This window comes from Chlorocebus sabaeus, chromosome 9 (genome assembly GCF_047675955.1).
Source record: "Chlorocebus sabaeus isolate Y175 chromosome 9, mChlSab1.0.hap1, whole genome shotgun sequence".
In the NCBI taxonomy this organism is placed as follows: domain Eukaryota; kingdom Metazoa; phylum Chordata; class Mammalia; order Primates; family Cercopithecidae; genus Chlorocebus; species Chlorocebus sabaeus.
In genome coordinates this window covers 124,819,959-124,843,901 of record NC_132912.1, presented here as the reverse complement: position 1 = coordinate 124,843,901, position 23,943 = coordinate 124,819,959, and the positions used below count along the sequence as shown (strand labels likewise).

General features: G+C 47.9%; 1 protein-coding gene across 16 annotated transcripts in view; it reads right to left on the bottom strand.

Moving 5' to 3' along the window:
• The window catches only part of TACC2 (transforming acidic coiled-coil containing protein 2), a 234,174-nt gene that overhangs the window by 54,006 nt on the left and 156,225 nt on the right, over positions 1-23,943 (bottom strand). For all 16 annotated transcript variants that reach the window (XM_073019412.1, XM_038009634.2, XM_073019410.1 and 13 more), the window contains one exon: positions 2,876-3,012. In XM_073019412.1, coding sequence (XP_072875513.1) covers positions 2,876-3,012 — 137 coding nt within the window. The remainder of the gene's footprint in view (positions 1-2,875; positions 3,013-23,943) is intronic.

Below are 23,943 nucleotides of genomic sequence, written 5' to 3'. Positions count from 1 at the left end.
GCCAAAGGTCTCGTGTATTAATTCACGTGGTTCCCGCAGCACCTTTCGCAACATCCCGGGCACTATGCAGAGGAAAGTAAACAATAGATTTTCCCCTAGTGCCCTTCTTTCCTGTGGTTCACAGGACGAATCTTTCTTCTCCTACAGCCACCTACACTAGCAAGCACAGCTGCCTTCCCACGCCTTCGTAATGCCCCATGCTGGTCTACAGAATGGACAAGGGGACCCTCTGCCTGGGAGGCGGTTTTCTAACCAGGGCAGCAAATCAAATGGATCTTTGTACAGCCCAAGCTAGGGGGCCTTTCAGCAGACACAGTTCCAGCCGTAAGTCTCCTGAGTGTACAATCCCTACACAGCCAGCCTCGCGGCCGTTTTCAAAGGAGGAGAAACATAAAGTCCCCGTTCAAACACTCCAACTGGTGTAATCCAAGGTTCTGAGGGGCTATGACTCCGCAGCAATTAGCGTTTCCATCCCCTTCCCTGGTGGAGGTTATCTCTTAATCCTCAATAATGCTCATTCTTTTAGTAACTGCCATCTAAGAAAGAGGTCGGTGTTGTGCGTGTTCGTTTTTAAGAACGGAGATTGTTCTTTGCTTTGCTGAAAGGAAGTTAGGCAGAAGGAAGAAGGACAGGACCAAAGAAGAGAACAGAGTGGCGTCCTGTTCTCCCAGAGCTGGCAGAACATCAGACTGGGAATCCCAAAAGACGCACCTGCTTCTCCGCACACTCCTTGGTGCTAGGGATGAAACACGCCCTGTAACATGCTATCATTTTCTTCTAAACTGTTTATTATTTTTGAGACAGAGTCTGGCTCTGTCACCCAGGCTGGAGTGTAGTGGTGTGGTCTCAGCTCACTGCAACCTCCCCCAGGTTCAAGCCATTCTCCTGTCTCAGCCTCCTGAGTAGTTGGGACTACAGGTGTGCGGCACCACGCCTGCCTAATTTTTGTATTTTTAGTAGAGACGGGGTTTCACTATGTTGGCCAGGCTGGTCTCGAATCCCTGACCTCAGGTGATCCACCCTCCTTGGCCTCCCAGAGTGCTGGCATTACAGGCGTGAGCCACCACGCCCAGCCAAGAATACTTTATTCTTTTTTTTTTTTTTTTGAGATGGACTCGCTCTGTCACCCAGGCTGGAGTGCAGTGGTGCAATCTCGGCTCACTGCAAGCTCCGCCTCCTGGATTCATGCCATTCTCCTGCCTTAGCCTCCTGAGTAGCTGGGACTACAGGCGCCCACCACCACGCCTGGCTAATTTTTTGTATTTTAAACGGAGACAGGGTTTCACCATGTTAGCCAGGATGGTCTCGATCTCCTGACCTCGTGATCTGCCCACCTCGGCCAGAATAGTTTATTCTTCATCACGTATTTGACCTAGAGATTACAATGTGTTTGTCATCCAGCCACTTTCCATTAAAACTTACGGGCAAGTTTTTAAAAATATTATGGGAAATAACAGTTTTATATGCTTTATCATACAAAATAAAGGAAGAGATGCAAATGACTCTCTGAGAACTACAGACAGCCCTCCTGGCTCTTCTCTACTTTCAAATCAAAGAAATACCTACCAGTCACTATCCTCGCAGAGCCTGGCGTCTACACTGACTCAGCAAAATCCAGACACTGCTGCAGACTGATGAGCTGTCAAAGATGGGCGACATGGGAGCAGTATTCGGCAGACTCCAGCAAAGGCATCAGCTCTCATTAAAACTGTCCTGCCCCCTTGTCCCAGCATCGGGGCTTGCTGGTTTAGGAACAAAGCCCCGGGAGTGTACACCCTTTCCAAAACAATGGGCTGCTTGAACCCACGGCGGATAAAAAGAATTCTACCCATTTCTTTCTAAAACCAACATCAAGGTCAAAATGTTATTTTATTGTACAGTTTACCTGGCTCCCAGCCAGGGCAAGAGCATACTGGAGGCACCCAGCCCCATTCTTGGCTCCTTCTCAGGTACAGTTTGCCCTCGGGAGGAAGAGCTAGAGAAGGGGACAAGGGGGCCCCTGGCAGTGGCCACTCTCAGGTATCCAGCATGTAGCCTAGAAGGGGTAGAAGGGGTTTGGCCCTGCAGACTCCTAATCACACGGGAGGGCTGTGGGCCTCCAGAGGCCCAAGGAAGGCCAGAATGGGGTCCTCTAAGGTGTAGGGCCCAGAGCTGTCCAGGTCTAAGGATCCCCCGGCCCCCTGGCCAGCCTGTGGGGCCATTTCTGGCAGGCCCCATCTCTTCCAGGCTCCTATGAATCTTCCACGTGAGAGGTGGTTCTCTGTGCTGGTGTAACTGGGAGGTGCAGAATACACCACAGGGGTGGGGTAGGGATGAGATCTATTTCATCTGTCCACTAACCACCTGTCTCAAAGGAACATAAAGGTGTTTTCACTCACACTAAGGGAGAAAGATGTGGGAAAGTGATAAGAAATCAGGTGACAACGAGATTCATGAGGAATAAAGAAACCACCATGATGTGCTGTGAATGTCTACCTCTATCCTCGCCCACTGGCTACCTTCCTTCCCCAAGCCTAGCGCTGGAAATACACATGTAGATTCGCAGGCCTGTCCAGAACTCACGTTCTCACAAGAGCGAAGCGCCAAGTGCTAGAATCCAAGACTGTGCCGTGAACTTTCAAGACTCACTGCCCTCCTCCAAACCCAATCTCCCCAGAGGCCTCCCCTAAAATTCTTCAAAACAAATGGAGAATAATCCAATGTATCTGTTCACCCTTCGTTTTCAAGAAAACTACAAAAGCCACATCAAGCACAACTCAAAGCCAAGAGGCTGACTCGGTGCTCGCCTCCAGCCTGACCCAGGGGGAAGTGCTGCAAATCTCCCCCAGGGCTCACAGCCACAGGGCTGTCTGGGGACCTCCCTGGCCTTGGTTACCTGGTTCTTCCGGGGGTGGCTGTGCGCTGACCTCGGGTTCTGGGATGACTTCAGGGGGTGGTGGGGGTGGAGCTGGCGGAGCTTTGACAGGGGTCGTTGACTCCGGGGTCTCAAATGCCTCTTCAGAATCGGAACTCCTGATGACAGAGGGAGAAGCACAGGTTAGAAAGGGGCCCAGAGTCAGTTCTGCTGAGCAAGTGTGGCCTTCGCACCCAGAGCCAGTGGGTTCCAGCTCGCTGCTCAATTAAGCTGTGCAGGCACAGATGAGAGGAAAGTCATTTTCTCAGTCGTGATTCCTAAGGGTGAATCTTATCACTAGCTCTGATTGCACACAAATGATGTATTCTTTGAACTCGGCTCTACTGGAAATACACGCTTCTCGCCTTAGTGGCAAATACACACACAGCGGACTCTGGATGAACTTCCGCACACATTCATTATTAGGTAGTGATTCAAATAGAGAGAGAAGGGCATTCTGCATGTTCAATGCCATGGTGCCAACTCACCCACATGATCCCACTCCGTCATCCTCTCCACTGTCCTGCTTTCTCAGCGCCTCTCATAACTTGTGAGTACAGACTAATTCTAGTAGTGTTTACTATCTATCTTTTCTACTGAGCTCAAAACACAGGAGGGCAGCCGGCCTGGTTTATCACAGTATCTCCAAGCCTCTCAGTGGAGGGCCGGGAATTAACACGTGTTGAGTGGGTGAATGGAGTGAATGAAGGAAGCCAGCAAGCTGGCCAGGCAGAGGGTGCATCAGACCAAGACACAAAGCATAGCCACCAATCCCGACACAGTGAAAATGGCCCTCGCTGGTCTGCAGGAAAGTCTGTTTCCAAGGAAGACTCTTCACCCAGAGAACTGGACCAAAAATCCATGTGGAGAAACTCTGTCCACTAACAAAGAGAGGTCACTGGCCACGCCTTGGCCTGGGCTGAAGGGGAACCAACAGGCCAAGTGTGGTGGCTCATGCCTCTAATCCCAGCGCTTTGGGAGACTAGGTGGGAGGATCGCTTGATGTCAGGCGTTTGAGACCAGGCTGGGCAACACAGTGAGGCCCTATTTCTATAAAAAATAAAAATAAAAAATTACCATGGCACATGCCTATGGTCTCAGCTACTAGGGAGGGTGAGATAGGAGGATCACTTGAGCCCAGAAGTTTGAAGCTGCAGTGAGCTGTGACTGTGCCAATGCACCCCAGCCTAGGTGACAGAGCAAGACCCTGTCTCTTAAAAAAATAAAAAGAAGACAAGGAAGAACCAACAGACAGCCCTCCCCATCACCCTGCTTCCACTGGTGACTCAATTTTATGCCAAAAAGAACAAGGCTTCCCCGAGTACTAAGCCAGCTCCACCTATGCTCAAGATACCCACGGGCCCACGGTCCTGAGCCCAGCCTTGCCTCGGAGGACAGCTAGCTTGGCAGCAGTAGGAGCAGTTGGGCTGAGTCCCATTTTGGAAGGGTTAAACAGACCAAAATATTGATTTATTCATTTGCAACAAGGGGGTTAATTATCAAGAGGGTGGACACTTAGGGTGGCTGAATGGCACAAATGATCCCAGCAAGCAAATCTGGTGAAGACATGAAATCAGGGTGACCTGGCAGGTGACTACGGACAGTGTGGGCACGAAGCTGCACCGTGTCACCAAGCCGTGCAACCCAATGCTGAGAGATGCTCAGACTGCTGAGCTTCCACAAGGACCAAAGAACCAGGGACCCCAGTAGAGGCCACCATCTTCTAAAGACCACCAGCCAGCTGGCAGAGAGCACCAGGAACCAAACCCATCCCTCCACTATCCGTTGGGACCTGAAGAAAGAGCTATTTGGTGAGTTCACTTCAGAAAATATATATCGATGCTTTTACAACTAGTTTGTCAGTGACTTACTTCATCAGCACCAAAGATCCCCTTGCCCCCTCCACCCCCACAAGGACCTTGGCTTCTCCAACCAGCCACAAAGCCTCCAGGGAACCAAAGAGTTTAAAAGAAACATCATAGCTGCTTTTGATGAGATCCAACGAGCCAAACCCAGTCTACTATTAAATTTCATGAGGAAAAAATTCATGCAAACACAACAGAAGATACTGACTTCTTACAAACACTCATTAATACCAAAGGGCTTAGCTTTTGTCTATGGGGAGAAGGTAAGATCCGCACTTGCACAACAACAGATCAAGGTACCTGAAGCATCTGTTTATCACTGTGGAAAACAAAAGGAGGTCACACAACTGAGCAGCAAAGAAGAATGAGAGTTCAGATCAGCCTGGCGGGCCCTGGGCACGGCCCTGGATACAGCCCTGGGAAGCCAGTTTCCTCACCAGGTCCCCAGCACTGCACCATCAAGAGCAACACTGACAAGATACACAGAGATGACTTGCCTTTTTCCAGAGCCTCCCTGAAGCACCAGCAGACTGGAGTCCCCACTGCTGGTCACTGCTGTCCACACCCACCGGGCCCACTCCACCGGGGACCACATCTGCCACGAGGCATAGGCCATTTCCGCTGAAGAACAGCCCCTGGCCCCCAAATTCCCACCCTCGATTCCCCTGCTGGTATCTCTTGGATCTAAATCTCTTTCAGTGTCACCCAAAAAGTTAGCTGCACCACCAGCCACAGATGCTGTGAGCTTCTCCAGCGTCCGGAGGCCCCGGGGCTGTCCCACTCAAGCAGAGATTCGAGGAAAGCCTGAGTACTCGTCCATCCCCTGGCTTCTGCATTCCTGGGCACTGGCGACGTCAGGCTCTGAAGCACAAAAGGCCCTGCTCTTTCTCAACAGCACAAGCAAGCCACAGGGAGGGCCGGATGCCCCTCGGTTCTAGCCGCTGAATTCCAATGAGGTCTCCGCTGAAGCAGCTGCCCAGCCTGCGCACCTGCTCAGAGGGGCCGCCGTTCACTATCGCCCTGTGTGGAAGGCAGAGCACGGGGTGGGCCAGGGCACAGCAAGCCCCTTTGTGGTCCCTTGCCTGTTTACTATGAACGACTTCTGCATCAAAACACCAGGGCCCACCACGGACCACGAGAATGGCATTCACTTCCGGTGCTGCCCGCCTTGTTTTCATATTTCTGAACCCTCTCTTGGGAACAGAGAGCAAGTTAATTAGAGGAGGTGGATGGCAGCTTTTTTAATTAGCTCTTTTTTCCCTATCCAGTTTCCCAGGGGCTCAAATACATTTCTAAGAGCAAGGATTTCGGCAGTCCACCCCCAATGAGTCTGTACATAAAAATAAAGCAGCACTTTGGAGGCCCAGTGTATGAGCGCAATTCCCACCGGCTGTTTAATATTTCTTTTCCTACTAGAAAAAAACCAAAGTACAAGAAATTATTCTGTTAAGGCTCCACACATTTTAAAAATGAAAGAAAAGAAAATTAATTTGCTACAAAAATGTAGCAGAAAGAGAAATGCTGTCATTACAAACTGCTGAAATATCTCTATTATAAGAAATATCTAAATTACAGGAAAATGTATTTATCAGGACATGCATACGCTATGTCCACCACAGAAGTAAATACGCAAATGCAATAAAATATCTATATTTCTATAGTGTAAACCAACCTTGTCCAACCCACGGTCTGTAGGCTGCATGAGGCCCAGGACAGCTTTGAATGCGGCCCAACATAAATTCGTAAATTTTCTTAAAACACTACGAGAGTTTGTTGTGATCTTTCTTTTCCAGCTCATCAGTTATCATTAGTGTTAGTGTATTTTATGGGTGGCCCAAGACAGTTTTTCTTCTTCCAATGTGGCCGAGGGAAGCCAAAAGATTGGACACCCCTGGCTTATAACACTTTAATTCTCAGCTTGAAAAGCATGATAATTACTACCATTTGTTGAACATACTGTTATGTGTCAGGCACAGGAATAGGCCCCTTGTATACACATATAAAGTCTTCGAAACTGTCCTGTCTAGCCAGGTATGGTGGTGCACACTTGTAATCCCAGCTACGTGGGAGGCTGACTCAGGAGGATCGCTTCAGTCCAGGCGTTTGAGACTGCAGCAAGCTATGATCGCACAACTATACTCCAGCCTGAACGACAGAGCGAGACTCTGACTCTTAAAAAAAGAAAAGGTCCTGGCTGCCAGAGAGCAGACCCATTTCATAGATGAGACAATTAGGCAATAGAGGTGCAAACTCCTTTGCCAGAGGCTGTATGGTTACTAAATGATGGAAGCTAAGTCTCAAATCCAGAACTGCCTGTCTCTAAAACCTATGCCCTTTTTGCTACGTCTGTGGCTTCCAAACATTTTTAGTGAGCTCAATTTACAATATGCTTGTATTATAAGGTCTATCATGGAGAGCAATTAAGTTGTTTGGAGGAACTTGAAAATCTGACACTAGGGGCTGGAGACATGAGGTAGCGGGATGCCTGCTGATTTCTCCCCCCTGCACATCACTGGGAAGAGTCCTGAGATGCACCCTTGAGTCATTACAAACAGCCCCTGATTTTTAACGGCCTGTCCTGTGATCATGCAATAATTTTTAATAAGGCAGACAGGGCAGGAGTGTCAACCAGCTGTACCAACCGAATTAACCTATCAGTATAAGGCGATCAATGTGCTAACGGGATCCAATACCACACAGTGCAGTGTGTGCAACGAAGCAGGCAGGAGGGAAACAGATAAACCCAAGTGTGGACAGATCGTGCTGGCCACGAAAACAGGGCCCTGCCGAGCTCCTCGACCGTGCACTAGTTCAGCTTAAAAACGTGTTTTTCAAGTACTTTCTTGGTCTCTAGAGTTCCAGAGCAGGCGTAAAGCCTCTGTTCCACACAACGCTGAATTAAGCACCTCCGCAGCTGACACACTGTGTCAAAGAAGGACATGGAACATGGCCCCAAAGCAAGAGTCAGGTAGCTGGAAAATGCAGACCCTAAGAGCCTGTTTCCCTGTGTTTGTGATTTGGTTTAAATGTTTTCAGGTTTTTAACTTCTATGAACCATGACAACAAAATAGTTTAAGATCAGCATCCACACACATACATAATATACACATACACACATATATACACACATGGGTGAGCGTGTGAGTATATCTCTAAAACACAAGTATCTTGTAATAAAGAGGCACTACAGATGTAGTTCCCAGTATATCATTAAATGGTTACATTTGCTCAAGTTTTACTGGAGATAATTCAAGGGATTGGAATAATAAATTGCAAAGGCCATAAAATCTTGGAAGTTGGAAGGAAATTTAGAGATCATATTCTATTCCAACACACTTATCCCAGCTAAAGCCCAGAGAGCTAAAGTGGCTTGCCCAAGGTGACCAGCCCATTCATGACAACCAGAGCTGGAAATTCCATAGAACTGGGCCTACCTTCATGGAGCACTGCCTCCAAACAAGAGCCTTGCTCTAAATACAACACCCATCCTGGAACTCTAAAGTTTATATAACATTTGAATGTTACCTGATTATCAAGAAATAATTCCTTCTTGAGCATTGCCTAAGGGGAAGAGGACACTTCCATACTCAAATCCAGATCAATTCCTTAGAATTCCAGTTTGCAGCTCCCAACATGAAAGTGATCCAGGAACTGGAGGGAGGGTCTTGGGACCACCCCTCAGAGTGAAAGGACACAGTGCAGGCCAAAGACAGGGGCTTCCTTCTTCTGAGCTCCCCTCCTCCTCCCACCTCTTTTTCCCTTGAAGACCAAGCCCAGGTAAAAGCAACAGCTCTGGACAAAAGCCCTGCTTGGAGAAAGCCAGCCAGCATTGTCCAGGCTGAAAGAGCAGCTGCCATCCCTGAAGAGAGAGGGAGACCTTCCAGAAACAAAACTGAGCCCTCGGCGACAGATCAGTCTCATTCATCTCTTCATCTCATGTAAGAGTCTGAGGAATCTGTGAGTAAGCGGATATTTTTGAAACTCCAGCATGCTAGATTCTATTCAACAAAATATTCCGCTGAATGAGACCTTCAGATGGTCTTGCCAATAAAAGCTTTCCCCTCCCCAGTCTGTGCACACACACACACCTCGCTGGCATAAAACAGTATGATCAGACCCGTCATTTTTTTAAGGGCTGACAAAATGGTCTTTTGCTTTAATTCTTCCATCCTGCACATACAAAAGGAACTGCTCTGTGATATCAATATTTAGGTAAATAAGAACATGATTTCAATACAAGCAAATGCCGAGGTCCATCTCAGACGGTCAGGTGACTGAGAAGCAGCCAGCCAGGTACTGCCTTCCATGAACAAACACCGAGCTGGCTCTGGCAAGCCAGGCTGCTAGAATCTTCCAGGCTGCCACCTATGGCTGCCGCGAGAAAAATCAAAGCAGATGACAACACAAGATTCCCAGCAGGTCCTATTTTCAGAATCAAGTAGCTATCACTTTGTGACTATGTTGTGATGTTACCAGGGTTCCCGGAGCAATGGCCATCGCTGTCCTGACCATTGCTAGGTTATAGCAACAGCATCACCAAGAGGAAAGAGCGCCGCAGATTGAGGAGTCCCATGCCTGGGTTACGGCCGGGTGTTAATTGAATACAGTGGCAAGAAATAGGAACCCAATTCTGAATTTAAACTAAAGCATGGTCAGGCACCATGGCTCATGCCTATAATTCCAGCACTTTGGGAGGCCAAGGCAGGCAGATCACCTGTGGTCAGGAGTTGGAGACCAGCCTGGTCAACATGGTGAAACCCTGTCTCTATTAAAAAAAAAAAAAAAAAACCCCAAAGATTAGCCAGGCATGGTGGCGCATGCCTGTAGTCCCAGCTACTTGGGAGGCTGAGGCAGGAGAATTGCTTGAACCCGGGAATCGGAGGTTGTAGTGACCCAAGATCGCGCCACTGCACTCCAGCCTGGATGACAGGGTGCGATTCTGTCTCAAAAAAAAAAAAAAAAATTACTAAAAACCCAAGGAGGCTAAGGAACCACATCTGAAGAGACAGGAATGAGGGCACTTCAGTCCGCCAACCATTTTCTGAATCTCACCTCATGGTTTAACCTCCAGGGAGGGAGTATCTACTTAGCTCCTCTTGGGTCTCTTGGCGGGAAGAGGGTAGGGAACCTTAACAATGGAGCAACCTGCTGAGACTCAACAGAATGGGGAGCCAGACATCCCCAAAGGCAGGCAGGAGGTGGAAGGGAGGGCAGGCAGGCCACAAACAACCAGAGTCCACTACAGGATGCTCCCAGCTCCCCTTGACAAGCACGTGGCCTTAGGTAAGACACCTGACCTCCCAGGCCTGGGACTGTCACATAAATGGAGACATTAATGACCACAAGGATAATGCCTCCCCATTATTATTGCAGCTCTGACTCTGCCCTTGGCCTCCGAGCATTAGAAATTTGGGGAAATGGGGGCTGGGCACAGCGGCTCACGCCTATAATCCCAGCACTTTGGAAGGCCAAGGTGGGGCGAATCACCTGAGATCAGGAGTTCCAGACCATCCTGGCCAAGATGGAGAAACCCTGTCTCTACTAAAACTACAAAAATTAGCTGGGCGTCGTGGCGTGCGCCTGTAATTCCAGCCACTCAGGGGGCTGAGGCATGAGAATTGCTTGAACCTGGGAGGCAGAGGTTGCAGTGAGCCAAGGTCACGCCACTGCACTCCAGCCTGGGCGACAGAGGAAGACTCTGTCTCAAAAAAAAAAAAAAAAAAAGAAAATGTGGGGAAATGTAATTTTGCTAGCAAGCAGACCCAGTCCTCTATTTTACCTGGTCAAAGCTGCTGAGCTGGACAGGAAAGAGACCCTGGAGGCAGGAACAAACTGGCTGGTGCTAAGCCAGGCCGCCTGCAGACACCAGAGTGTTCCGAAGAAAGGGCAAGCCCCGGGTCATGCTGAGGTCAACTTCATCCTCCCCTCAAGGGGCACACAACCAGATCCAGGGCCAGGGAACTGCTTCCAGAACGAAGGGGGCTCAGTGTGGCACTGTGCCCTTGTGGGTGTGCATACGTGTCTGCTGAAACTCACTCCCCTAACACAAACATACTTGGTTTTGAAATTGGCTTATTTGTGACAATAGTAGGCTCCTCGCAAAAGAGACGTGACCTTCTAGTGGCTGAGGGCCCACTGCAGGAAGTGCAGAGTGACACACTAAGCCGGCCCCCACAACCCGGGCTCATGATTTCACCAATTTGTAACTGGATTCTGCTGTGTCTTCCTGGAGAAAGGCCAAACTGAATCAAGTGTCAGGAGAAATAAAGAAAAAAGAGCCTCGGACTGCCCTTTTAGTTTCCTTGCCTTCACACACAGGTATCTCCAAAGTCTCTTTGTAGCTAAACTACTTGATTGAATAACTTAAATTGGAATCTTAAAATTCAGGTTTGGCCAGGGGCAGTGGCACATGCCTGCAATCCCAGGACTTTGGGAGGCCGAGGTGGGTGGATCACTGGAGGCCAGGGGTTCGAGACCAGCCTGGCCAACATGGTGAAACTCCATCTCTACTAAAAATATAAAAATTAGCCAGGTGTGGTAGCAGGTGCCTGTAATCCCAGCTACTCGGGAGGCTGAGGCAGGAGAATTACTTAAACCCAGGAGGCAGAGGTTGCAGTGAGCGGACATCGTGCCACTGTTCTCCAGCCTGGGTGACAGAGCAAGACTATGTTTTTAAAAAAAAAAAAAAAAAAAAAAACAACCTCATTTTTTCCCCCCCAAGACTGATTCTTGCTCATCACCTAGACTAGAGTACAGTGGCACAGTCATAGCTCACTGTAACCTCAAACTCTTGGGCTCCAGAGAGCCTCCTGCCTCAGCCTCCCAAGTAAACTGGGACCACAGGTGTGTACCACCACACCCTGCTGGTCTCAAATGACCCTCCCGCCTCAGCCTCCCAAAATGGTGGGATTACAGGCATGAGCTACTGGGCCTGACCACTAAACTGAGACTCTTTTTTTTTTTTTTTTTTTTTGAGACAGAGTCTTGCTCTGTCCCCCACGCTGGAGTGCAGTGGTATGATCTCGGCTCACTGCAAGCTCCACCTCCCGGGTTCATGCCATTCTCCTGCCTCAGCCTCCCAAGTAGCTGGGACTACAGGTGCCCGCCACTAGGCCCGGCTAATTTTTTGTATTTTTAGTAGAGATGGGGTTTCACCGTGTTAGCCAGGATGGTCTCAATCTCCTGACTTCGTGATCTGCCTGCCTCGGCCTCCCAAAGTACTGGGATTACAGGCATGAGCCACCACCTGTAATCTTAAAAAAAGTAATAGAAAATGAGTTACTTGGCCAGGCTACGTGGTAGCTCATGCCTGTAATCCCAGCACTTTGGGAGGCCGAGGTGGGCGGATCACCTGAGGTCAGGAGTTTGAGACCAGCCAGGTCAATAAGGCGAAACCCTGTTTCTACTGAAAATACAAAAATTAGCCAGGAATGGTGGTGGGCGCCTGTAATCCTAGCTGCTTGGGAGGCTGAGGCGGGAGAATAGCTTGAAGCCGGGAGGCAGAGGTTGCAGTGAGCCGAGATCACGCCATTGCACTCTGGCCCGGGCAACAAAAGCGAAGCTCTGTCTCAGAAAAAAAAAAGAAAAAATAGAAAATGAGTTACTTATGGATACTACTAAGAAAAGAAAACTGAATTCAAAAAGACATAAGAAGGAGCTTTCAACAGGTTGTCACTAAAGTCCTTGTATTTTCTCTAGAGAGGAGAAGTGCAGTAACACCCTACCTATTCACAAGCCACTTAACAAGCAAACGAGTACCCCCTTACCCATCTGAAACACAACAGGACCCTAAAACACAAATATTTCTGTTCAACCAAGTCATGTGACACAGAGCTTGCGCTAAAGGATCCTGCACATGACTCAATAAAAAGATCCGTCTGCTCTTCTCTGGAAAAACACTTAGCCTTCTTTTACAGTCTAGTCTAATAGGTTTGATATCTGGTTTCAGAACCCAAATCAAATGAGAAGAGGCAGGGTAATGTTGGAGGCAGACACACAGATAGTATTGATAAAGAGTATGGCCGGGTGCAGGGGCTCACACCTGTAATCCCAGGACTTTGGGAGGCCGAGGCGGGTGGACCACTAGAGGTCAGGAGTTCGAAACCAGCCTGGCCAACATGGAGAAACCCCATCTCTACTAAAAATACAAAAATTAGCTGGGCATGGTGGCATGTGCCTGTAATCCCAGCTACTCAGGAGGCTGAGGCAGGAGAATCACTTGAATGAACCCAGGAGGTGAAGGTTGTAGTGAGCCAAGATCATGCCATTGCGCTCCAGCCTGGACAACAAGAACAAAACTCAAAACTCCGTCTCGAAAAAAAAAACACAGCGTGTGACAGGCCAGGCACAGTGGCTCACTTCTGTAATCCCGGCACTTTGGGAGGCTGAGGCAGGAGGACTGCTTGAGCCCAGGAGTTCCAGATTAACCTGAGCAACATGATGAGATCCCAGCTCTACTAAAAAAATAAATAAATATGGCCGGGCGCGGTGGCTCAAGCCTGTAATCCCAGCACTTTGGGAGGCCGAGACGGGCGGATCGCGAGGCCACCAGATCAAGACCATCCTGGCTAACACGGTGAAACCCCGTCTCTACTAAAAAATACAAAAAACTAGCCAGGCGAGGTGGCGAGCGCCTGTAGTCCCAGCTACTCGGGAGGCTGAGGCAGGAGAATGGTGTAAACCCAGGAGGCAGAGCTTGCAGTGAGCTGAGATTTGGCCACTGCACTCCGGCCTGGGCGACAGAGCGAGACTCCATCTCAAAAAAAAAAATAAATAAATTAAATAAATAAATAAATAATAAATAAAAAAGAATAAGTGATAGTGGAGACAGAAAAACCATAAAGAAGATGCAAGAACTCAAAGAGCAGTCAGCTCTGGCCAACTGCTGGAGGTTCCCCAAGCACCTAGCAGGGGACAGACTCCCCATCGCTACCACCCCTCAGTAACATAATGGCTGTTAACGAAGGTGAGTGGGATTGCATGTACAATCAGGATAGCTCCCAGTTAGGCGATAAGTAGCAAAAAAAACCCCAGCAAATTAAGAAATGTATATATAATATGAGCTTATTTCAGATAAAATAATTATATATAGACTTACACAAAGATACCTAAATACATATGTACACTGATGTACGTAGATGTCTATGTACAGACACACACACATAAAAGCAACACATAGGTGTTTATGTAAGTCAGAAAAAGATATTTAAACACGGGTACCAGAAACGAGGTTGCCTTGGTACAAGGGAGGATACAGGCCCCAACAAGGCAGAGCTCAGTCACCCTGCTGAGGACTCAAGGGTCTTCCCAGATGTGCTCAGCAAGTTCTTCCAAATCTCATCCAGGTGCTGGATACAATCAATACATGGAACCCAGTTGGGATCCGGTTAGCTGGATTTTGTCCAGGGCAACATGGATTAAGGGAAGGAGCCAACAAGAAGTTTGGAAGAAGCAGAGGAGTGGCAAAAATGTAGCTGTCCCCCTCTGCATTGGCCAGGGAAGACACACCAACCAGGGCACCCCCCCGACCCCCAGGCTGTACTATCAGGGGTGCCTCGGGGACCCCCTCCAGGTGTCCCCCAGCCAGCAAGACACATCCATCCTGCATCAGAGGCTCATGTTCCACACTCACCAAGTGTCCTTCTGATTACAAGTATGGTACTCAGGCAGGTACCCAAGGACCAGGATGGGGGTGCCTCAGCCAGGGGCTGAGAAGTGTCAGGAATGAGAATAACCCCATGGCCACTCACCTCAGCTAACATGTTACAGTCTTCAGAGCTTCCTCATGACTGATCCTGACAACAGGAGAGGCACATGGATATCATTCCCTGACTATTCACGGTTTCAGAAGGACCTATTCCCCATCAGCTGCGGGCACCTGGGCTGGTGAACCAGACAGATAAGCTCCCACTCTCAAGATGCTCAAGTCCTCCTGGGTACTGAGGAGGAGAACTTGGAGCCAAGTGGCTCAGCATCTTGCCTGAGGGCTCAGAACCACTCAGGGGCAAGGGCAGAGCCAAGACAAGCATACACGTCTTCTGAGCCTCAGCCTGACCCAAGTACAATCCCCGTTCACGGAGGCTCCTGTATGTGAACAGGCTGGAGTCCTCACTTGCAAATCAGTCTCTGGTAGGTCTGGCAGCTGCCATATCCCAGAGCAGCCTTACCTCCAGGGGAACAAATCACCAGAGTTTCTGCATCTAGATCCATAGCAGCCCATGGGGGCAGCCAGCCAGGCCCTCCACCCTGTTCTTTTGGCCCTTTCGCTCATATAAACAAGGAGGGGGTGTCTCACATGTCCATGCCTGCCATCCCAGCTGCAAAGGCCTGAGATTCTTGGAACCCACAGGGAGTGACATGGGAAGGCTGTCACATGGAGGTTCTCCCAGACCTCTGCAGGAGAGTCAGGTCAACCTGAATTCTGTTACTCTCATTAATCACATCCTGGGCAAAGGGTAACACTATCATAGGGCCAACGGGAGACTGAGAGGGTGACAGTCTCAGGGTAGACTGTTGCAAAGATGAGGCCATAGGATTCAGAGCAGGAGCAGCTCTGGCCTTGGAATCCTGGCTCCTAAGCCCCCACCCCCTGGTTGTTCTTGTTTTGTTTTGTTTTGTTTTGTTTTGTTTTGAGACAGTCTCACTCTCACCCAGGCAGGAGTGCAGTGGTGCAATCTTGGCTTACTGCAACCTCCACCTCCCAGGTTCAAGTGATTCTCATCCCTCAGCCACCCGAGTAGCTGGGATTACAGGCACGCGCCACCACGCCCATCTAACTTTTTGTATTTTTGGTAAAGATGGAGTTTCGCCATCTCAGCCAGGCTGGTCTCGAACTCCTGGCCTCAAGCGACCCACCCACCTTGGCCTCCGAAAGAGCCAGGATTACAGACATGAGCTTAGGAGCCACCACGCCCGACCTGGCTCCTAAGCTCTTTATGTCAAATGTATCTTCACCTACGTGTCTCTGTGTGTCTTTGAACCTGCCTGCCCCTGAGTCTCTGCCTCTTGTATATCTACCTTTCTTTCTCCACACCATGCCCCCTCACTCTTCTCCTCATCTGGTCAAAACGAGGAAAGGCGTATTTGGAGGCTGCCCTGCTGACAAGAATCCCACATTTTCCACCAATAATTAAAGCTCACGTATTTTGATTTTATAACTCGTCATTTAGTTTTGCCTTAAAAGCAGTACTTCAACACCTTGCAAATATGGGGAAAGGATGAAGGCTCTTAGTGCACAGGACAATCGCACCCCTGCATTCATCTCTTGGTAATGTTTCACTCCGTGGAAACTCATTACTGTGTCCTGCTGAGAAGTCATTGTTTTTAACAAATACAGACACACCTTACATGCAGTTTTCAAACCAGTTGGCTAAATCCCAAGCAACTCAGAAAGCGTGGTGAGCTCCTGGTGAGAGCCAAGCAGCTGGAATTTTAATCAGGCATCACACCCTCCCTGCCATGGATAACACGCACCTGAATTAGGCCTTCAGAGACCTGAAGCTTTGCCCGATTCAGACAGAACCTGCATCCAGCGTAGGTTTCATGTTTGGTCTACTTCACTCATCCAAAAGTTGATGGTTCTCAGGGTCCTGCCCAGAGTAGCTGCTCAACAAATACCTCCCACAGCGCTTCTCCCTCATCAGAAAGGCAAACTCTCCAGAGTTCTTCCCCTGCTCTGCTAAATATGGCAACCTGTGGTCTACTGTGTGTCTCAACCAGTCTCAATCACGATTTGGCACATACAAATAAAGTGCGCAAACCCAGATGTGGGATGGAGAAGCTGCAACGGCTTAGTAGAAAGTCTGAAAATCTAGAAATTTCTAAAAGCGTATTTTCTACCGCAGTCTGCAAGCAGGGCAATAAAGCAGCACAATCACGAGGAAGAAAGACTTAAATCTTTGGTTCCTTTCTTCTAACCTCTTTACATGATAAAAAAAGAAAAAAAAAGAAAAAGAATAGCTGGTAAACAGCACACTAATTGTAGGGAATAAGTATTGTTCAATGCCTTGAAAATGTGCTTTTCCTGCTTCCGATGTTTTCACACCATTCTCTCATACATAATGCAGCATCCTCAACTCAGTCTTTAACCCACTTATTAAAAATTCTGAAATGATAAAGTCTAAATTAAAGCACTTTCTTCACATATTAATATATGAATTATACGATTCTGACATCTCATAGAAGAAAACAGCACCACAGCCATCAAACATGAGCATCAACTGATCTGGTTCCAAATTCATGCGAGGTGAGTAACTTTGGAGAGGTTACTTAACATCCCTGGGCCTCAGTTTCTTTGTCTATGCAATGGGCAACAGAAGGTAGTAGATGGGTTGCTTTCAGAGCTGAGTTTATATTTGTAAAGCATCTCGCACAATGCCAGGCACTTAGAAGATATTGACTGGCTCCAGTCCTTAAAGTATTAAAATTCTACAGCCAAAATTATCGCATCTTTCTTTCACCTTAACACAATAAAGAAACATGAACCACGGCCACGCTCCCAGGAGCCAGGGGACAGTTGTACCAATGATTCCTGAGTTTACAGAGCTATGCAAAAAGAATGTGATTTTCTTGCTCTTCCCACACATCCCACAATGCCCTGTACAACATACACGCACAGACACATACTGCTAAAGTGGCTGTGGGCAAGGGATTGTAAAACTTAGCAATAAATTTCACGTGAATATTTACTGAATTAATTCACAGCCACTCAAGAGAGATACTCAGCCAAACAGAAGAAGGGCTGCCTGGCACTGTTTGTTCTAGGCTCTAGGATGCCTTAAAATTTCTCCCTCTTGGCCGGGCGTGGTGGCTCATGCCTGTAATCCCAGCACTTTGGGAGGCTGAGGTGGGTGGATAACCTGAGGTCAGGAGTTCAAGACCAGCCTGGGCAACATGGTGAAACCCTGCCTCTACCAAAAATACAAAAATTAGCTGGGCATGGGGGCACGTGCCTGTAATCACAGCTAAGGCAGGAGAGGCTGAGGCAGGAGGCTGAGACAGGAGAATTGCTTGAGCCTGGGAGGCGGAGGTTGCAGTGAGCTGAGATTGTGCCACTGCACTCCATGCAGCCTGGGCGACAGAGCAAGACTCCTTCTCAAAAAAAAAAGAAAAAGAAATAAAAATTCTTCCTCTTGCACTCACTGGGAAGGGAGACTTCTCAAAGCTAAGACATGAAGAGTAAAAAAGGAGTCAGTCATTAGAACTGGGGGGAAGAAAGTTTCAGGCAGGGAGACAAAAAGATGAAGAGCCCTGAGGTAGGAAGGGGAAGGAGGGTGGCAGGTGCAAGGAATGGGCTTCAGGCCATTTAAGAAAACAAAGTGGGCAAGGAGGAGGAAGTCTGCCAGGAGACCCGAGAGGAGGGTAACAATGACAATCACCTGGCCTCGTTGAGACCCAGGAGGAGTCTGAAAGTCACTGAGGGTTACTCAGGGAAAGGACTCGCCCTGAGTTGCTGTTTTTATGGAGACACCGTCTCACTCTGTTGCCCAGGCTGGAGTGCGGTGGCGCAATCATGGCTTACTGCAGCCTCGACCTCTTGGGCTCAAGTGATCCTTCCAACCTCAGCCTCCTGAGTAGCTGGGACCACAGATACATGCCACTACTCCCGGCTATGTATTTTTTTAATTTTTTGTAGAGACGGTGGCTCCCTATGTTGCCTAGGCTGGTCTCAAACTACCCAACTCAAGCGATCCTTCCACCTCAGCCTCCCAAATAACTAGGACTACAGGTGTGAGCCACCACGTCTGGCTAATTTTTTTAAAACATTTTTTGCAGAGACAGGGGCTCCCAGTGTTTCCCAGACTGGTCTCAAACTTCTGGGCTCAAGCGATCCTCCTGCCTCAGCCTCCTAAAGTGCTGGGATTACAGGCATGAGCCCCCAGGCCTGGCCGCTGAGTTGTTTTCAGAAGGCCATTTGACAACTGTGCGAACAGCAGCAGGAGCAGGAGTGGAAGCAGAAGGGTATGGAGCTTGCTCGCCACCAAGGTGAGAAGTGGCCGGGTTTGAGTCACACGTAAAAGTAGGGGTTAGCCCGGGCACGGTGGCTCACGCCTGTAATCCCAGCACTTTGGGAGCCAAGGCGGGTGGATCAGGAGGTCAGGAGATCGAGACCATCCTGGCTAACATGGTGAAACCCTGTCTCTACTAAAAATACAAAAAATTAGCCAGGCGTGGTGGCGGGTGCCTGTAGTCCCAGCTACTCAGGAGGCCGAGGCAGGAGAATGGCGTGAACCTAGGAGGCAGAGCGTGCAATGAACCGAGATCGCGCCACTGTACTCCTGCCAGGGCGACGGAGTGAGACTCCATCTAAAAAAAAAAAAAAAAAAGTAGGGGTTAAAGTGAAGGGCATCAAGGAAAGATCTGAGATCCCAACCTGTACTTTTGGAAAGTTTTGGCTAAAAAAGGCATTGCTTTTTACTTGTACTATAATTGATACCAGAAAGATAATAGCTTTTTCTTAATTCTCAGAAATTCTGAATCTTTTATATACTGGTTGATTGAAGAGTAACAAAAATGTCAGAGCCATAATCAGTGGTTTAAATATGACAAGGCAGATAAGTAATCTCAGATTTCAATTACATATCAGACCTCTAATGAGCAGATACAATTTCCCACATCATATAAGCATCAGTGTCTCAAGGTTAAGAGTTAAAATAGATGCTCAGACCTGACCTTCTTGCCAACGAACTACTCAATTTCATGATGAAAGAAACAGGATAAGGTATTGAATCTGACAGCAGTCACCTGGCTTTTCCTCTTCATCACGACTTTCAGACCTCTGACTTATAAACATGCTTCAGCGTTCTGTAACTTTCATGGCAAGGTGTTAAAGGGCAGATTTGTGCTTTGTTTTCTCAAATGTCCTTCATCAAAGGCTCCAAGTTTTCCATTATCTCAACGCTCCTGCTACTTAAAAGTCACACTTCCGGTTTCACTTGGAATTTTAATATGTTGCATTAAAAAAAAAAAAAAAGTAGGGGTTTATCCTGTGTTTTGTTGAGACAGGGTCTCACTCTGCCCAGCCTGGAGTGCAGTGGCCTGATCACCACTCACTGCAGCCTCAAACTTTAAGGCTCAGGTGATCCTCCCACCTCAGCCTCCCGAGTAGCTGGGACTACAGGCATACCCTATGGCTAATTTTTTTGTAATTTTAGTAGAGACAAAGTTTCACCATGTTGGCCAGACTAGTCCCGAACTCCTGGCCTTAAGTGATCCACCTGTCTTGGCCTGCCAAAATGTTGGGATTACAGGCGTGAGCCACTGCACCTGACCCTTTATCCTGTTTTCTTAACTCAGCACAGGATGCGCTGATCCAGCATCAGAAATAAGGAAGAACTAGCCAGGTGCGGTGGCTCATGCCTGTAACCCAGCACTTTGGGAGGCCAAGGATGGCGGACACCTGAGGTCGGGAGTTTGAAAGCAGCCTGGCCAACATGGGGAAACCTTGCCTCTACTAAAAATACAAAAATTAGCCATGCGTGGTGGCGTGTGCCTGTGATCCCAGATACTAGGGAGGCTGAGGCAGGAGAATCGCTTGAACCTGGGAGGTGGAGGTTGCAGTGAACCAAGATTGCGACACTGGACTCCAGCCTGGGTGACAAGAGCAAGACTCCGTCTCAGGACAGGACAGGACAGAATAGGACAGGAAAGGAAAGGAAAAAACCCTTATAAAGGAGGCCATAGAGAGACCCCCTCACTCCTGCTGCCATGCAAGGACACAGCAAGAAGGTGCTATGAGCCAGAAAGCAGGCTCTGTCCATAAGCTTTTTAGCCTACGAAACTGTTAGAAATAAATTTATGTTATTTGTAAGTCACTCAATTTATGGGATTTTGTTGTAGCAGCCCAAAAAGTCTAAGATGTCCAGAGGTGAGCTCAGTCACCCTATCATTGTATATCAAATGCTATCCATCTTTGATCTTGGCAGATTTGCTTCCTGACACCTGAACCTAGGGTTAAACCCAGGGTTTAGAGGCCTCCCAGAGGCATGAAATGCTGCTCCTTCGCCTCCTCAGTGAATCTGGGGCGTGTTGTTCCACCCAGAATCTGGAGCTTCTAGCAGGGACCATGGCAGTTCCGGAAGGGCCGTGCTCAAGTTTTGCCCCTGTACACCTCTGAAATCCACACTCCCAATTCTTTCTGCGACAGAATAATGCTGGCTGTTTGCGATCACAGATCACAGCCCCAGAGACTTGGGCCTTATCTCCTCCCCAGCTTCATTCTCCTGCTGCTCAGAAAACCTTTCACCTCTGAGCCATCCACTCCCTGGGCCATCATTTTATTTATTTTAGAGACAGGTCTCACTATGTTACCCAGGCTGGAATGCAGTGGCTATTCACAGGTACAATCATTGTGCCCTGTAGCCTTGAACTCTTGGGCTCAAGTGACCCTCCTGCCTCAGCCTCCCAAGCGGCTGGCATTACAGGTTTGTGCCATCATCTCTGCAACTCCGTCCTCCCATCATTATAATTTTTAAAAGGCCCTGGGCACAATCATCTCATTGTTTTTCAAACTGCATCTTCCAAATGCAGTTGACTTTCTCCCTGTTCCAGCCTCCCTCCACTGCTCCTTCCAAAATGAGAATGCTTTATCTGAAATTCTTAAATTCCTACTGCCCTCCTTTTCCGTGTTGGGCTCAGGACATACCACCCCAAAATATAACTGTAGGAGACCAGAATATACCACCCCAAACTATGCTTGTCATATCTGGGGCTGGTTATTCTGAGAAACTGCAGACACAGGAGTAGCTCTGAAAAGCTGTCCTTTTGTAAAACACATTGATATCCATCAAGAAAATCTACATTAGTAAAGTATCTCTATCAGGACAGGGGCTGCTCCAGGCAACTGTGATGAACCAAGAGATTTTATAGGCATAACAAGACCACATTTACTCACCCTACACTTCTTCCCCTCACCCCTCCATAAGTTGTCTCCACCCACCAGAAGCCCCAGGCCCCTATTCCTTTCTGTGGCTCAGGGTGCTATATAAGCTTCCCTCCTCTGACCCTTCTTTTGAGTCTCATATTTTGTGGGACTCCCAGGAGTACACACATAATTACTGCATTTTTTTCTCCTGTTAATCTATTGTATGTCCATTTAATTTGTAGCCCAGTCAAAGAAGCTAGGGGGGCGGAGGAAGCCAGTTTTCCATCTCCTACATTTGCTGACTTGCTGTGACTAATCTCATTCAAATTCTGGCTTCCTACGGCCACATCAGGCCTTTCAGCAGCTTGAATCTGCATGGTTCTTTACAAGGCCACACATTTTACAGAGAAAAAAAATCTATTTTTGTCTACACATATGATGTGACTCTTTCTCTTTAGCTAGGATGAGCTGTGAGCACTGGCATGAGTCCCCTAGTCCCTCACAGAACAAAAGCCAGCCTATTTCAAACAACTCCCCTGTGGGAGCCTCTGATGTACAAAACCACTGTCCACCCGGGCGCAAGAGCCAAAGTTCTTTATTGATCAGGGAGGACCTGAAGGGAGAATTTCAGGAATGCCAATTTCCAAACAATCCTAAATGACAAAGCCAGCCTCTTACTTCTAAGAATAAGGACCCATATATTTAAAAAGCCAGACCTCTGAGTTTACAAATGTGAAAACTCAGAATGAAAGTCAACTTGAGTGGCACCCAATCTTCATCTGCCACTTTGGCCTTTTCTATCTTAAAACTTGACTACTCCAATTTCATCTTCATAGACATATATATATACACACACGTGTGTGTGTGTGTGTGTGTGTATTTTTTGAGACAAAGTTTCGCTCTGTTGTTCAGGCTCGAGTGCAGTGGTGCAAACATGACTCACTGCAGCCTCAACTCCTGGGTTCAAGTGATCCTCCCACCTCAGCCTCACAAGCAGCTGTGACTATAGGCGTGCGCCACCACACCCAGCTAATTTTTGTACTTTTTGAAACAGGGTTTTGCCATGTTGTCATGCTGGTCATGTTGCACGGGCTGGTCTCTAACTCCTGAGCTCAAGCAATCTGCCTGCCTCAGCCTCCCAAAGTGCTGGGATTAGAAGTGTTGAGCTACCGTACCCGGCTCATCTTCTAAAATTTTTGACCAATAAAATACTACCTCTGGATAGTGAGAAGATATTTCCCTGGGTCCCTGAGTTGTAGACAATTCAGACAGTCTCCAGGAAAGTCTGTACCTGGTCACCCCTACGCCTTCGGTTCCTTTCCTCTTACTCTGTCAGGCATTTTCACATTTGAAGAAGTGGAAGAAAAACAGTACCCAGAAAAATAAAAATTCACATAATTTTGAGCCTACATTGAGAAATGTAACATGTGAACCCAAGGAGTGAGCACAAAGAACAGAAACAGCATTCTGGACAGAACAGGGTCTCAGCAGGCTTGTTTCTGAGGGTTAGTGCAGGCATGAAGGGGTTTCCTTGTTGTCACAAACAGTTCAGGAGTGATAACTAATGTATCCTCTCCAATATTAACCAATGTATCCTTTCCCACATTAACTAATGTATCCTTTCCCACATTAACTAATGTATCCTTTCCCACATTAACCAATGTATCCTTTCCCACATTAACTAATGTATCCTTTCCCATATTAACCAATGTATCCTTTCCCATATTAACCAATGTATCCTTTCCCATATTAACTAATGTATATTTTCCCACAATGCATCAGCGTTTCAGTGTTTTTCTTCACCAAAAACTATGCTGTATTTAAAATACAAAACCGGGCCAGGTGCAGCGACTCATGCCTGTAATCCCAGCACTTTGGGAGGCCAAGGCAGGAGAACTGTTTGACCTCCGGAGCTGGAGACCAGCCTGGGCAACATGGCAGAAACCCCATCTCTATAAAAAATACATAAATTAGCCAGGCGTGTCCCAGCTACTAGGGAGGCTGAGATGGGAGGATCATCTGAGCCTGGGGAGGCTGATGCAGCAGTGAGCCATGACTGCCACTGCACTCCAGCCTGGGCAACAGAGTAAGACTCTGTCTCAAAATAAGTAAATAAAATTTAAAAATAAATGAAACCCACAGTGATCTCCTTTTCATGGGGAATCTAAAATAAAGCCAAACTCATAGAAACAGAGAGTAGAATGCTGTTTACCAGAGGCTAGGACATGGGGGAGAGATGTTGGTCAAAGGCACAAAATTTCAGTCAGCTAAGAGAAATTAGTTCAACTACTAGTTAGTTCAACAGTTACACTAAGTACAACTTA